Source organism: Herpailurus yagouaroundi, unplaced genomic scaffold, assembly GCF_014898765.1.
Source record: "Herpailurus yagouaroundi ecotype Mexico unplaced genomic scaffold, PumYag 190, whole genome shotgun sequence".
Lineage (NCBI taxonomy): Eukaryota > Metazoa > Chordata > Mammalia > Carnivora > Felidae > Herpailurus > Herpailurus yagouaroundi.
The window spans coordinates 37,104,479-37,120,260 of record NW_024412421.1 but is presented as its reverse complement, the minus strand read 5'-3'; the positions used below and the strand labels follow the sequence as shown (position 1 = coordinate 37,120,260).

At 64.5% G+C, this 15,782-nt stretch overlaps 1 protein-coding gene across 2 annotated transcripts in view; it reads right to left on the bottom strand.

Annotated features, from left to right (window-relative positions):
* Positions 1-3,821: 3,821 nt before the first annotated feature.
* Positions 3,822-15,782, bottom strand: part of ZC3H18 (zinc finger CCCH-type containing 18) — a 59,367-nt gene continuing 47,406 nt past the window's right edge. For both annotated transcript variants that reach the window (XM_040443308.1, XM_040443309.1), the window contains 10 exons: positions 13,490-13,681; positions 12,744-12,869; positions 10,187-10,291; positions 9,072-9,215; positions 8,640-8,699; positions 7,515-7,675; positions 7,081-7,277; positions 6,422-6,518; positions 5,381-5,477; positions 3,822-4,756 (listed from right to left, as the gene is read on the bottom strand). In XM_040443308.1, the coding sequence (XP_040299242.1) occupies positions 4,543-4,756; positions 5,381-5,477; positions 6,422-6,518; positions 7,081-7,277; positions 7,515-7,675; positions 8,640-8,699; positions 9,072-9,215; positions 10,187-10,291; positions 12,744-12,869; positions 13,490-13,681 (1,393 nt within the window). In that variant the 3' untranslated portion in view covers positions 3,822-4,542. The remainder of the gene's footprint in view (positions 4,757-5,380; positions 5,478-6,421; positions 6,519-7,080; positions 7,278-7,514; positions 7,676-8,639; positions 8,700-9,071; positions 9,216-10,186; positions 10,292-12,743; positions 12,870-13,489; positions 13,682-15,782) is intronic.

Here is a 15,782-nt window from a genome sequence, read left to right as displayed (position 1 = left end):
GTCCCTCATATCAGAATCTGAAGCGTCCCCCAGCTGAATAGGGTCTGAGGGTGGCGGGAGGGCATCACCTGCCGTCCCAGGACCCCGCCTGCCCACATGCGGGCAGTGGCCAGCATCCGCACCAGGCAGGCGCCACCCCGAGACTCCAGGGACGCGGAGACCCCTTGAGGGAGGAGGGCTCTCCTGGCGGCTGCACCTGTCAGTGGGCTTGCTGGGCCTGTGTCCCGGGGAGCAGGACAGGGTTAAGGGAGACCCTTGTCCCTCGCTGGCCTGGAGGAAATGCTGCTTCCGATGATGGAGGGATAGATGCATTGAGTCCCCAGGGCTGGTCCTCCCTCCGGCGCCCCAGCCCTCTGCTTGCATACCTCCTGCAATGGGGAGATCACCACCTGTATTAGTTCGCTAGAGCGGCTTCGACAAAGTACCACACACTGAGGGCTTACGATAGCAGAAATTTGTTCCCACAGTTTGGAGGCCGGGGTCTGAAATCGCATTGTCGGCAGGGTAAGTGGCATCTGGGGTCTCCGAGGGAGGACCCGTCCCACCTCCTGTCGCTTCTGGCTGCTGCTGATTCTCAGCGTCCCTTGGCTTGCGGCCATGACACGGCCCCTCCCCTGTGCCCCCATCTCGCCTTCTGCGTGAGGACACTCACCTCGGTCAGAAGGATCCCATCTCAAGGCCTTTACCATAGCCGCATCTGCCAGGACCCTTTTCCTGGATAAGGGCACGTTCTCCAAAGGCACCGGGGCCAGGACGTGGACATATTTTGGGGGGGGGACACCGCTGAGCCCGTGACCGCCTCTGCAGGGCGGATGCTGGCTGCTGTGCTCTGTGTGTCAGCCCAGGCCAGCTCTCCAGGAAGAGCCTCCTCGGGCAGAGCCGACGGCTGCCCCCTGCACCTGCAGGGGTGCTCGGGGGTCTCCTCCCTTGAGGGCAGGGACAGTGGGGTGGCGCACCTGCCACGGCCCCGGCACACAGCTGCCCCTGGCGCCTCGGCGTCCCGTAAGTGCCGCAGAACGGGGGGAAGGGGCTGAGCCCGGGTCCCCAGGGAGGAGAGTGGGGGGACGGCGCCCCAGTCGCGGGGCGCTGGCAGATTGACCCCGGCCTGGAGGCTGGCGGGGGGGGGGGCGGGGTGGAGGTGCAACGTGTGCGGGGCTCTCGCTGCCCTTTGGCCAGGGGGGTCTGGCCACACATGCACGCGGGTCTCCTTTATGAACTGAAGAATATGCCGTGGCTGCCAGGGGGGTCCACACCTGCGAGGCCCCAGCCTTGCCCCCTGCCCACACCAGCCCCCCGCGAGATGCGTGTCAGCATCTCGTGTGTCTTTTCCGAACGGCCCACTGGGCGGGCACCGCGTCCAGTGGAGGAACCGGGGGCCAGGCTGTGCGTTCCCCCCGCTTTGTGACACCAGGGCCACCCAGCACTGTTCCCCGTGGTCCTGACAGCCAGTTCCGGGGGTAGACGCTGCTCAAGGGGACCAGGGGCAGGGGAAGGGCCCGGGGGGGGGCCGGGGGTCCTGGCCAGCCTGACATCAAGGTTGCATGGATGCAGGGCGGGGGCCCAGGTGGCACCTCATTCCTGCGGGTGGCTGAGGCAAGCACAGAAGTCCTGGGTTGGGCAAGACTGGAAAGGCACCACCAGAGGAAGTCGGAGGGCATCCCGGAGGCGGTGTCCCAGAAGGCCCCACCCTCAAACCATGCCCCTTGGAACACAGGCCTCCTTCAGCTCTGACACCCTGAGCACCACAGGCTGAGCCCCTCCTGCTGAGCGAGGCCGCCTGTGGGCTGGTGGCAACGGTCACCGGGGGGGGGGGGGGGGCGGGGGGTAGGGAGAGCAGGGGAGGGGCGGGAGCAGGAGGAGGTGGAGGTCCGGGGGAACTGGGTACAGGGGAGGGTGCAGGAGGGCATGTCCAGCCGAGACGTGATGACTGCAGGGGGGCTGCTGTGAACGACCAGCGGGAAACCCACAGAAACTGCATTTTCACCAGACCGAGCTGCCACGTTAGCCCGTCTTCCCTCATGACGTTGGAGACTGTATTTCACGTTTCAGTGACGAAAATACAAATTAGAAAATAAAACCCTTCCGTCTTGCTTTCATCCGCTTGAGAGAGAGGAGAAGAGAGGGCAGGGGGCTTGGCCCAGGGGCAGGCTGGCTGGGGGAGGAAGGCGGGAGGGCCCGCCGGGGTCTGCGGGGGTGGCTGAGGGGACGGGGCAGGCCTGGTCCGAGTGGCCGGAGGCAGCGTGAGCGGTGAGCGAGGTCAGAGTTCCAGGAACGGGAAGCAGCATGTGCGAAGGCCCTCGGGTGGGAGGAGAGGCAGGCAGGCGTCGGAGGGGATAGGTCAGCACGTGTCACGTGGCGGGGCCCCCTAGCTGTGAAGACTGTACCTGGACACGGGGGGCGGCCTCGGGGACAGACACGGAAGTGGAGGGACGACCCTTCATCATCCCCACTGCTTTACACGTAAACCACACGAGCCGGGATCTCAGCCATCGTGCTCCCTGGAGGCAAGGATGCCCGAGGACCCATTACGTAACAGAGGCCTTCCTTTCCCCAGACGCCCGGCCCGGAATGTTCTTTCCACCAGACTGGGCGGGGGAGAGTTGGCTTGGGGTGCGGCTCTTACCCTTCCCCGGACAGGCACCTGCTAAGTCTAGCCAAGAGGAGCCATGAGCCCAGACGGCAAGTTCCCAACTGTCAGTTCCGACCAGGCTGGGGGTGGAGCGGACCCAGGGCTCTGGCTTGAGCCGGGTCAGGGCGGCGCGCACGGCTGGGTGGTGGGCTCCCCTGGGGGCTCCCGGCTTTACAGTGGCCATCACTGCCGGCCGGTTGCGGGGTCCGGCAGCCCAGGGGCACAGCGCACGTCGGGACAGGCTGGCCCCCAAGCTGTCCCGGGTTCTGGCTTTGTGTCCCGGAAGGCCACCTACTCAGAGGACGGGCGTTCTCTCCGAACCCGGCTTTGACCCGACGGCAAACCGGATAAGCTTTGGAAAGTTGCCGCGACACGTAATCGAGGCCACCGTGTCGGGAGAGGAATCCCAATTCCCGCAGGATGTGGACGCAAACCGGAGCATGACCTGCTCAGGACGCTCGGGGGTGTGGCCGGTCTGGCAGTACACCCCCCCACCGGGCCCCTCGCTCTGACAGCCAGCCAGCCCTGGGGCCGAGCACCCGAGCGCACTGGTGCCGGACCCGGCTCCCGACCCGGGCACCGTGAAGCGCCCCCCGGCGCCAGGACGGGGCCGGCAGCACGGGCTCCAGGGCGTGTGCAGCACCTGAGACCTTGTTTCAAAGCAGCCTGGGGGCGGGAGGGCACCGCGACGTGGGGGCGCCCCGAGGCCACGGCACTCCTCTGCGAGATTAATCCACACCAGAAGGCGTCCCTGCTCCGTGGCCCTGGCCCCGATGGGGCTCTCCAGGGGAGAGCGGGAGCACAGCCTCGCTCAGACCTCACGGTCCGCCTGTGCTCCGCGGCGGGACGTCTCCCGCTCAGCTCAGCACACCCGGGGGCGCGGTCACTCCGCCGACCGCACAACAGCTTCCGGGCAGGGCCGGCCTAGCCCTGACGGTTGTCCCTCCTGGCCTCTCCGCCCCGGGATCCACCTTGGGGAGACGCAGCCACCGGCTGGCTGGAGTGTTCACGAAGCCCTGCCGGGGCCAGGTCCCCCCCGAGGACACGAGGTGCCCCACCCAGGGGGGGGCCCCCGTGTCCCCAGCCTCCAGCAGCTGGAGGCCGCTAACCTGCCAGGTGGGCCCAGCGGGCGCCGTGGGACAGGCGGCAGTGGGGGCCCGGGTCCACGTAATCACCACCGGGGCGAGACGGCTGCTTATCAAAATACTTTATTTTAGGAGACCCCTCAAAAAAAGACCCTCCACATTAGACAGACGCCCAACAACACCCTCGGTCTTTTTTTTTTTTGTCTCCATATTTTTTTTGGTCTTTTCTATATTTTTTTTTTCCTTTTTAAATCAACTAAAACAATCTGATGCTTAAAATAAAAGACAGGAAATATTTCCCAATCGGACTTCAGTCAAGAATATATATCTATTTTCTGACCCTGGGGGCGGCGGGGCGGGGAGGAGGCCGGTAAGGAGCAGGTGCTCCCGGGACCCCGGGGCAGGAAGGAGCGCGGGCAGAGGACCGGCCCAGGGCAGGCTGGCTGGCAGAGGGCAGGGAAGACCCGGGCAGGCGGAACTGGGCGCCTGGGACTTATAATTTACATAAAACTGATGCCGAGTTCTTGTTTCTGCCGCCGCCGGCCGGCCGGCCTGCCTGCCTGTCTCTCGGGACTTCTGCTCTGGGCTGGGGGCTGGTTCGGTCTGGTCTGCCGGGGAGGAGACCGGGATCCGGCATCATCTTCGTTACGTGTGTGTGGCTTCTTTTCCAGCTGAGAAACTTTTTTTTTCTTTTTTAATTTTTAAAAAGAATCACAGCCAAAATTAGACGTTAACTTCAAAATCCGAGAAGGCTGTGCTTACCCTATTTATAAAAACACGAGAGTCTCTAACTCTGGCGGGGGGCGGGGGGCCGAGCCCGCGGGGCCCCTACACCTTCCCGGGGATCTTGGCCCGCTTGCGAGCGATGGCGTCCTCCACGGCTTTGAGCTGTTTCAGGAGCTCCTCGCGCCGCGACAGCGTGCTGGCCTTCCCTGATTTGGTGCCGGTGGAGACAGCGGTGGCAGTGCCGGCGTCTGAGGCTTTGCCGGGCACGCTCGTGACCTTACTGGAGCTCTTGGACTGGGGTGACAGCTGGCGCTTCCTGCAGGGGGTGGGCGGGTTGGGGGGAGAGGCCGTCAGAGGGTCGGAGCGCCGTCCCCCCAGCCCCCCACGCCGTGGGCCTCCCAAGGTGGATGGGGCCCGCCCGCTGGGCACTGGCGGCCGTGGAGACAGGTGGGCTTCCGGCCGGCAGTGCTCGCTCCAGCCTGGCCGTGGTGGGAGGGGCCCTGGGTCGTGGGGTGGAGGGGACACGGCGTCTGGGGCTCGCCTGGAACCTGCTGACCTGTCCCACCACTGCCTCCTCGTGGTGGGGAGAAGCCCACACTGACTCGGGAGGAGCCCCGAGGGCCGGGGCGGGTGGGGGCTGTGCGGATAACCGAGTGTGCACCCATCCGGACCTCCGGCCTGAGGGTGTAGTGGGGTGCGGGAAGGGGCTAGGCGGCCGGTTTCCTGGCGGAAGCCAATCTCTGCTCCTGCTCGCGGGGCCGACGGGGAAGGCGGGAGGAGCCGGGGCGCCAGAAAGCCTGGTGCCCCGGGGCCCCCTCATTCTAGAACCCGCTGTGGGGTTGGCTCTGCTGGCCTCCACCTGGGCAGGGAAGCTCCGGCTAGCTGACCCTGCGGCGACAGCACCTACATGGTGTGCCCAGGGCAGGGGTGGGGCACTCACCGGTCTGGGGGGGCCACGGGTGCCTTCGAATTCTGGCCTCTCTGCCGCTCTGGCTTCGGGGAGCCGAGTCTCCCACCCGACTTGCGGTCCCGAGAACCTGGACGACACGGGATGAGGTGAGAGCTCAGTCTCGATTACGCGTGAGCCAGCGGCGCGGGGTGGCGCGTGCGGACGGGGCCGGTGGGCTTCCCGCACGCCGGCGGCCCCGTTCCAGAGCTGTGGCGGCTCGCGGGGAGAGGCGAGGGGCAGAGGAAGGGGACGGGGCAGCACGGGTGACGTCAGAGGTGAGACCCCGGGAACCCACGCGGGCTCCGTGCTTCCAGAGCCAGCGCCAGAGCAGGACACGGGGAAAACACAAGTGACACCACCAAGTCGGAGGCGTCCGTCACACTGCTGTCCGATGAGAACGGAGGGCCTGCAAGAGGGCACCGGGCGGGGGGTTCGGTGCCGGGCCGAGCACACAGGCTCTCACGCCAGTCGGTTCTCGGTCCGGGCGCGCACGTGCGGTGGGCGCCCCCGTCCTGCTCCTGGCGCCCCGGGGATCCCGCCGGCCCCCCCTGCCCAGGTCAGCAGGGAGGAGACGCCCTGGCAGAGCTCCAGTCTGCACCGGTCTCCAGAGATCGTCTGAGGGCGGGCGGCTGGGTCAGACTGTTTCTACGGCAGCCCCGAGGCCCGCCTGCCCCCTGCGCTCGCTCGTGGACCAGGCTTCCCAGAGTCCGCGTGTCCCGCGCCATCGCAAGAGAGGAGAACCAAGCCACCGCCTCTCATCCAGACAGCGAAGACGTTTTCGAAAAAGAAAACGATGATAAACCTACTAACTTCTGTTTATGGCAATTTAGTTATTTTTTTCATAAAAAGTGGTATTTATGTTAAAACACAATAATCTACTGTTTTATTTTAACATAAACACACGTTGAAATCTCCTTCTTAGCTTTAACTCTAGCACGTCAGATACTGACAGATGCACCCACACGATCGGTTCCGGGGGGTATCTTTCAAGGCCCCTCGGCCTCACTGGGCCCTGCAGGGCTTGGGGCTCACCTCGGTCTGGGGACAAGTTAGCACGCTTGGCCGGAGGAGGACTTTGCCTGTCTTTGTCCGAGGGTTCATACCGCTTCCGGCTCCCTTTGTCAGCCGCCTGAGACAGAGAAGGGCACGGTGAGGATCCCGGCCTGACCTGCTGGCCACCACGCAGAAGCAGCCCGGGCGGACGCAGGGTGCCCACAGGACCCCGAGAGAGGCAAGGCCCAGGGGTTCGGGCCCTCACCCTCTGCAGCGAAGGTGCCTGCACAGACACTGTGTTTCCTGGGGGCCACCTGCCCGGGAAGGCCTCTCGCCCTTCTAGTCCCATGCAGCCTTGGGGACATCAGCTCACAGAGCCCGAGTCCACTTTGCTCCCTGCCCCCGGGCTGCACTGTGGGAGTCGGCAGGGCCCGGGTGTTCGGGGAGGGGCCAGGGGGAGCACCCACCGGCCCTGGGACACTCGGATCTCCCAGGACGTGCCACCGGGCTTCATCCCCACACGCATCCCCCCGTCCCCGTGAGGCAGTTGGCCGGGGCAGGATGACAAGCTAGCTACGTGCGGCCACCACTCCAGGCCCTCGGTGGTCTAATCCTAGGAGTCAAGCGGCCCCAGCGAACAGGACGGCCCCACCGAGCGGGGCTCCCGGAAGCACCACCAGCAGCGCCCACGGCCTCACCTTGTTCAGCAGCGTCAGCTTGATCTCCTTGTGGGCGACGAATGAGCCCTGCTGGGGCTGCCCGGGGGGCGCCTGCTGGGGGGCCGCGGGCTGCGGGGGTTTCCCGCCTGCAGAAGGCTTCGAGGATTTGGGCAGCTGTGCTGACGAGTCCCTTTTCCGCTTGTCCTCTTTAACCCCGTCTTCTTTCTTAGACTTTCCTGCCAACAACAAACGCTAAGTCACGGTCGCCATCCTGGCACGGCAGTCTCCCGTGGGCCACGGAGGAGGGACGTGCTCTCAGCCAGGCAACAGGCGTGCGTGTCAGAGCTGGGGGGGGGGGGGCGACCCTGTGCTCTCCTGCTGAACCAAGCGAGGCCGGGCGCACACCCTCTCTCCACAAAGGGCCTGCCCGCCTCTGCAGCCACAATGCCCAGGACGCGAGGAGCCCCCTGTACCTTTCTCCTTCTTGGTCTGGGCTGGGGTGGGGGACCGCGAACTGGCTGAGGACACGGGGCTGGCCAGGTCTGCGTACATGTCGTCTGAGTCCACGCTGTGCACCGAGCTGCTACTCGACGTGGCGCTGGACACCGAGGAGACGCTGCTCACGCTCAGGGACCTGGACACACACAAGCACATCTGCACCCCCGTGGCCGTGACCGCACGACGGCCGGGGGCGAGAGGCCACGGGGGGCCGGCAGCGGGTCTCCACGTCCACCTTCCCCAGTTTCTTTTTGAGGCACGTGTACCCACAAAACCTGAGACTTCAGGGGGTGCTCGGGTGGTTTAGAGGGGCCACACGGTGGAGGGACGCCCACGTCCCTGAGTCGAGGGCCCCTCGCACTAATGCTTAGCCGCCCTGTCTGCCGGGCAGGGTCGTCGAAGCAGGAGCTAGGCTGGCAACGGCAGAGCCGAGGGCCCAGGTACCGAGGCCCGAGGAAGGGGAGGGCTTTGACCTGCAGTCACACCGCACACCAGAGCAGGGGCCACCCCGGCCCAGCACGGGACTCAGGGAAGCACGGGACCGGTGGCCCGTCTCGCAGGCGCCGCTGCCCCCACGGCTCCCGCCACGAGGACTCCCCACGTGGCAGGCCGCGGAGTCCTGTCACTCTCAGAAAACACCGACCACCGCTTCCTAGGTCCTCAGACCCCGAAACGATCAGGGGAGAGAGGGAGGACCCAGTTTTGCTTGAACACTGGGGCTTTAAACCTATTTTAGGAAGATGTGGGCAAAAGGATAAACCACCTGCTGCCTAGAAACGAAAGAGAAAGTTCGATCCAGGAACCCGAGCGCTGGTCTCACACGGTCTTCCCTCCAAACAGCTTAAGAGCAGAATTCTTTCCTACTCATTCTTTTCCCGGATTTGGTTACAGGCCGTCCGCCGAGTGCCTCAAGCATGGGGTGGCGGGGAGGGCTCCGTGCTGGCCTCAGGCCTGCTGAGCACCTCCGCAGGCGTGGGGCTGCCGGCCAAGGTGCCTTGTCTTCTCGGTCCGCGTGCTGCCCCACAGCACCTCGGGGGCGGGGGGGGGGGGGGGGGGGGGCGGGCGCGCGGGGCTGGGGCGGGAGAGGCACGGACAATGACCTGGATCTGGAACTAGAGCCGCTGTAGCTGCTGCCGCTGCCGCTGCCGCTGATGGTCCGCCTGCAACACAGAGAGGCGGTGCCACGGCCGCCTGTCCCTCCGGTCCCCACCCCCCCCACCCCCCACCGGTCCCCGCAGCCACAGGCCCAGGCGCTGCTGCTCTCCCCTGAGTGGACGGGACTCTGATCTTTCAAGGCTGGCTTCTCCGCAAAACAAAGATGCCAGCCTCTGCTCGAGCCCCCCGGCAGCCTCTCTCCGGGGGACTCCTTGGTGTCGAGGGGGCGCCTGCGTCCCGCACGGCCACACCTTCCCTCTCAGGGGCCTGCGCCTCCCAGCGCGCTCGCGGGGAAATCGAGGGCCGGCAAGTCCCTCAGCTCTGGCACCAAAGACGTAGAACTCTCCAGAAGGGTACCCAGAAGCCTGCTCGCTTACCTCCTGGGGGGGCTCCTAGCTGGCCGCTCTCTCCTCCTGGCTTCCCGAGGGTCTCCTGGCTTGGCGGGCTCGGGGGCCGGAGCAGTGGTCTTAGGGGCCTGTGGTGGGGCTGGAGGAGGGGCTGGCTTCTTCATGGACTTCTCTCTGTGACAGGAGACGGGGGGGGAGGGTCAGACCCGGCCTAACAGGCGGGGACGGGTCCTCGAGGAACCCTCGAGAACGACAGCTGGCACCGTGCCTGCTGGGGATGCCCATCTCCGGGCTGTCCCCGGGCCCGGCCCGCTCAGGCGTGGGGCCTGCGCTGCAGTAGGGGAAACGGTCCCAAGGGCTGGTCGCTCCGGTCAGTGTGGGGGAAATAGTCTGCCAATCGTTTGGGTGGGGCGAACACTCAGTTCGGGAAACAAAGTCCGGGCAAAAAGCATGCCGCTCGGCACAGCGTCGGGGGCGAGTCAGGTTCGGTGCGGGCCCGGCCTGGGACAGCCTCCCGCGGGCCGGCGTGTCTGGACTGCGGTGGGTGGCCTCGCACGTTTGTCAAGTACATCAGGTGGCACGATTTGGACGGACGTGGTGCCGCTGACGTGAGTTATCCCTCGATGCCATTCGCGTTAACGCTTTAAAAGCGGGCTACTCAGGACTCGCTCGCCAGGAGCGTGCGCGGCGTGGCCCGGCCGGCGGGCACCGAGGGGTCGGGCGGCGAGCAGGCGGGGCCCCTGTGCCCAGCCGCGCCCCGGCCTCGCCCCGCCCGCGGGGCTGACCCCACCACTGGCCTCCCGGGCCCTGCGGTGCTCGGAGGGGAGCCCCCTGCGTTCGGCTAGGCGCCACCCGCCAGGTGCCGTGGTGCCTGTGGCGCTCCGCGGTGTCTCCCGTTTCCCACACTAGTCCCACGCGCCGGGAGCAGGGAGAGTGAACGGCGAGCCCGGGGTGGCGGCCGCCCCCTTCCACGTGTCCCGGACACAGCCCCGGGAGGGCGATGGAACCGCCTCCCCCACGGCCCAGTCTCCTGGTGCCGCCGCCCCCTTCTAGGGCCTCACTGGGGCCTCTTCACAGTGGGGGGTTGGGGTGGGGAGAGAGGGAGGCAGGGGGAGCGCGGAGGGCCTGACCCCCGGGGCACTTACCCTGCTTTCCCGGGAGGCGGGGCCGGCTCCCCCTTGGTTCTGACGGAAGGTCTGTGTGGGGAAGGCGTTGGGGACGGGGACGGGGACGAGGAAAAGGACCGGGACCTAGAGAGCAAACGGACACGTGAGGAGGGAGCACTGCGGTGCCCTGGTCCCGACCAAGGCCAGAGACGCTGCCTGCCTTCGCAGAAGAGGTCACGGCAAGTCTCGGCCTCGGATTTAACACGGCTTTCGGGTGTTCCCGGTCCTCTCCTCAAACAGCAGCGGGAAAAGGAGTCACCAGGCCGGGGGTCCTGCCGCCCTGGGAGCCGCGTGGGCGGACAGCAAGGACACACACAGCCCGACCTGGCCCGGTGACAGCGGTGGGACAGAGGGCTGCGTGAGGGAGCCGGGCACGGAGGCCCGGGGCGGGGGTGGCTCCTGATGGAGGACAGTCTGAGACAGTCTCTGACGTGAGCAGCAGGACGGGGGCGCTGGCCGGGAGGCTCTGAGGCCGGCCAGGCTGCCTCCTCCGTCCTGGGACCCAGCACACTCTCCCAGAGGAGGGAGCCTCCGAGAGGCTCCGGGTTTGCCGATTTCTCCCGACCTGGAGACTGTGGCGCAAAACGCGCGACGTTTTCGGCCAAACGAGCAGCAGCTAAACGCCTTGAGCCCCTGCGGTCACCGCACGGCGGTTTTACAGACAGAGGCGCGAACACGTGCCGCACTCTCCTGTCCTCACGCTCGCTCGGCTGGGGCCGCCCACCGTGGGAGTCCCGAGGGAAGGCCTTGCGAGGCCACGCGACCCCGCGCCTCCGCCTGGGGCGTCCTCAGGGGCGCTGCCACGCAGCCCCGGCCGCTAAGGGTGTGCACGGGGGAGGGGTCCGCGGGCAGTGGGCAGCAGGGGTGTCCGGGCAACCCGAGGAGGAAGGTCAGGTGGCCAAGGACGTGTGGCTGATTTTGTGAAAACGGCTGAGACGTCTACATTCGTGATGTGAGAAGATCCCGAAGCCGACGAGGGAAACTGGGTCTGGGACACAGGGCTGGTCCCGGGGGGTGGCTCTGCAGAGCTGGGTGACAAGGACGCCTCACTGTGCCGCGGGCCTCCAGCCCATCCCCCTCAGCGCCTTCGAGGCCCCGCGGAGCAGACACCGCAGGCGACATCTTGCCCTCCTGGCACCACTAGCATTTCCAAAACTTCCCAATCTCTCAGCGGGGCCTCAGGCCCACAGCTCACCGTCCGTGTATCCTAAACGAGGCCACACACACAGACTCTTGCCACTGACGCTCTGGTTGGTGTCCTTTCCGTCTTCTACCTCTCCTCCCACAGGTAGCCTTCCCTGATTGCCCCGTGACCTGCAGCCTTCCTCTGTATCCCTCGAGTATAGCTTAAGACCCCTGGCCAAAAGGTTGTGAGGCCTCAGTGCCCACCGCTGACCCTCTAGACACCCTCAGAAACAGGCTGCTTTCCCTTCTCTTGGGCTGCACAAGATCCGACGTCCACAGAAAACAGGCCCCACGTAACCCACTCCACCCGTCCTGCCCTCAGACTACCATCTCGACCATCGGGTCCGGTGGCTCCAGCGATCTCCTAACGCTGCTCTAGTCATCTCTGTAAGTGCCCCGAAGCAACCGTTTGCCAGGAAGGGGTGCCACCGTGGGACCGACCAATCTAGCCCAAGAACGCATGGTGATACACTTCCCGAATGGGCGTGTGCATGCGTGTGGGCACGTGTGCGCGCATGTGCGTGTACACGCGTCTGGCCCGTGTGTGGTCCTGGTCAAGGACTGGGATGACGATGTCTCTGGCCGCGGCCGTCCAGGGGTGCGGGGCGCACCCCGGGTGCCGTGCAGGCCGCCGCACGGGTGGTCCTCCACTCCCCACTGTCCTGTGGTCTTGGACCCCTCCTCTCCTAAATGAACCCCGAACGGGACTAAGGGAAAGAATGGGAAACGCTTGGGCTTCCCCGCCAGGCGTCTCTGGCAGGCGGGATGAGGCAGGAAGGGCCTCAAGCAGCTGGCATCCACCCACAGGCAGGAGAGGGGGGCGCGGCTGGAGCACACCCCATCTGCACTGGCTACGAAAACAAGAGCGGCGAAACAGAGCCCCAGAACGGTCCCGTTTGTCGTGCTGACCGACGACTTTGTTCCGACACAAATGACCGAAGAATTCCCTAAGATTCCGGAGCCTATTTTCAATGGGGGAAAATACACCTCTTGTGTGATCTTTCCAGAAGCGTCCGGCAGAACTTCCTGTGACGACGGAAAAGTTGTAACATCCCCAGACGGGGCTCACGCACAGCCCAACGCTCTGTATCAGAGTGAGGGTTGTCGCACGTGGCTGCGGGCCCGGCGGACAGAGGGGGTGGTCGGGCCGTGGCCCTAGTTCTCACCAGGTCCGAGCCCGCAGCACCCACCCAGCGTCACCTTGCCTCGTGCCCTTCCTCAGAAGACGGCGTGAGACGCACAGCTTACGCCGTCCAAGAACGGCCGAGCAGCCCGGAAGGGCGCCGTCAGACAGAGGCCGCGCCCTGCCCTTGGGCGCCCGCACTGGCCGCGTGTGGCGGCCGGGACATACCTGGAGCGGCTGCCTGAGAACGAGCTGTGTCTGGAAGACCGGCTGGAGTAGGAGCTGTAGGAGGAGGATCGGGAGCGCGACCGGGACGACCCGGAGCCGGAGTAAGAGGACGACCGCGACGAAGACCTGCAGTGCCGAAGACAGGAACGCGAGTGGTGCCCGTCTGCCTCGGCCCGTGGCCCGCCCCCCCCCCCGGTGCCGGCCCACTGGCCTCGCTATTGCCGGGTGACGGCTCGCGGGCCCCGGGTGGACGGAGCCAGCACAGGTGCGCCCACGCGTGCGGGACAGCACGTCTGACCTGTGCACATGCGCACGCGTGCTTATCGGCCCCTGGCGCACGTCACGAGAACCCCGGATCCACCAGGACCTCTCCGGTCTCCGTCCACCACCGCAGGCTCCCCCCACCTGGGGCTGCACCCTCGTCTGTTTGTTCAGACCCGGTGGACGCAAAGAAGCCCCAACTCACAGAAAGAGAGGGGCTGACCCCTCTGCCCTCACCGGGTCCGTGCTCCCGGCTGGGTCGCCAACATCCTGGCCGGTCTCAAGTGTCTATTTTGGGGGGGCGTGAAGCCTTTCTGAGGCTCCGAGCATCGGTTCTGTTTGCCGCTGACGCTCTAGCACCCCAGCTTCTCAATAATCTCGGAACAGACACCCCTGCAGTCCCACTGACTGTCCTCAGGCGGGGGCGGCGTGGCCGTCCGGTGGTGTGGATGAACCAGCTAACTCCGACCAGCCGGCCTCCTTACCTGGAGGAATTGGAGGCAGAGGCCGACGAGGCGGATGTTTTCCGACGCCTTCGTGCCCGGCTGGGGGAGACAGACACCCCGAGTTTCTTCTTGGGAGACTTGGACCGACGCCAAGGGTCCTTCCACTCGTCTGCTCGCTTCACCTGCGGGCCGGCAGCGGTGGCCTCCTTCTTTGGTGGCTCAGTTTGACGGCTAAAATCACAGAGATGTTAGCAACGCTGGGACCCCTTCCATGAAGGCGCCGCTGTTTGGTGAAGGGAACCTTATGAGAGGTGAGATCATGGTGTTAAGTGCCTTATTCAAGGGAAGCCTGACAAATAAAGGGTCGCCTATGGGGGCGGCAACAGTCCACCGACAGCAGAGCTCATCTCGAACAAGACAGCAGAGCTCGCTCCGTGAACGGTCTCCCCGCGCATGCGTCCTTCCTGGGGACACACCCACCTTTCTCCCTCAGGACACCTAACCACATTGGTACTTACCTTTTTGGGTGTACCTGCTTCCTGACCTCCTATCTTCCCCACCCACGCTACGAACTCTGGGGAGGACAGGGACAGAGGTGGCCCATCCAACACGCTCTCTGTGCACGCAGGTGCACAACAAATACTTAATTTAAGGATAACGAAGCACTTTTTGTTTTCACATGCATTAGAGATTTGACGAATCATGAAACTCAAGCCTTAAACGGTTCATTTGTCGTCTGGGTTAGGTTTTTTTTCAACGTTTTTATTTATTTTTTTTTGGGACAGAGAGAGACAGAGCATGAACGGGGGAGGGGCAGAGAGAGAGGGAGACACAGAATCGGAAACAGGCTCCAGGCTCTGAGCTATCAGCCCAGAGCCCGACGCGGGGCTCGAACTCCCGGACCGCGAGATCGTGACCTGGCTGAAGTTGGACGCTCAACCGACTGCGCCACCCAGGCGCCCCTGAGTTAGGTTTAAAGAGGCTGGTTTAATTCACCCAGAGAATATCCTGATCAAAGCCAGAGAGGCAGGGTGGCGGGAGGAGGCAGTGGCCCAGAGAGGGGTGCTCCTCCGTGACAGCCGTTAATGCAAGCGTCAGGACTGAGGGCTAGCGGGCCAGTATGAGGGACCCTGCCAGGCCCGATGAGCAATCTCCCCCAAATCTCAGCGGGGCTGCATCCGTGGTAACCACAAGTGGACAGAAGTCACCTGGAAGAGAATCAAGGCTGCAGTGTGAGAGCCACACTCTGTGGTGGACGGCAGGCTTCCGGCAGAAGAACCCGGGAGCCCTCCTTAAAGGGGGTGGGAGGTGCTGGGCGGCTGAGTCCTAGACGGCTGAGCCCGTCCACACCACCCAGGAGCTCATGGCAGAGACAAAGTGGGAGAAGGGACCTCAGCAGCCCAACTTGGGAGGAGGCCCAGCACTGGTCAGGGCGCCCTGTGCCCACAGATACACCCCACAAACCAAAACCTCCTCCCCTAATAAGGAGCCAAAGTATAGGATCCCAGACAACTAGCAGTTGTGTGCTCGTCCCGGGATATAGTTCTTTATTAATTAAATACTATAAAGTTCATTTAAAAAACACAGAAAGTACAAACAAGGAAATAAATAAAAATCCTGTCCTCCCATTTTCCAGAGACGGCCAGCATCTCTTTACGCCTCTGCGCTCCCTTCCCCCGCACTCTGTCGGCCACAATGAACACTCGCGTGTGCACTCACACCCACTGTACACACGACCCGCCTGGTGAGCGCTCGGCTGCAACGGGGCGCCTCCCCGTGGCACCTGCTGTGTAAATGGGGTCTTCCCGGACCGTGTGATGATCCACGCCACATGTCACGTGCCACAGAATTCCAACATTCCTACACCATCGGCTGTTTCTAACCTATAATGCTAAAATGACCCCTTCTACGTTCACGGACAACTTGTTTCTTCTAAGAGCAAACTCCTGAGAAGTCAAAACGGTGGGTCAAAGGAAATGAACGTTTTACAAGTTAAGTATCTTCCCCAAAGCGAAACCAACCTGCGCTCGCTCGGCAGCATGAAGGCGCCCACGTTACCTCGTTCTCACCGTGCGGGTTCCCGTGTTACCAGGGAAACACAAGATAAACCCTCAGCGTGGCAACTGCGTATGTGGAAAGGGCTCCCGGTACCTGTGGCGGCAGCTGGGGCTGGAAGGCCGGCCCCCGCACCTCCTGGCCACCCTGAACTCTGGCGGTCGGCCTCACTCTTGGCCACTTTTCTGCTAAGTTCTTTACGTGGGAGGGAGCCCTTCACGGTCCCGCGTCTGTCCCCGGCTACCGGCTCTCAACTCTGGTGGTGGCATCGAATGGG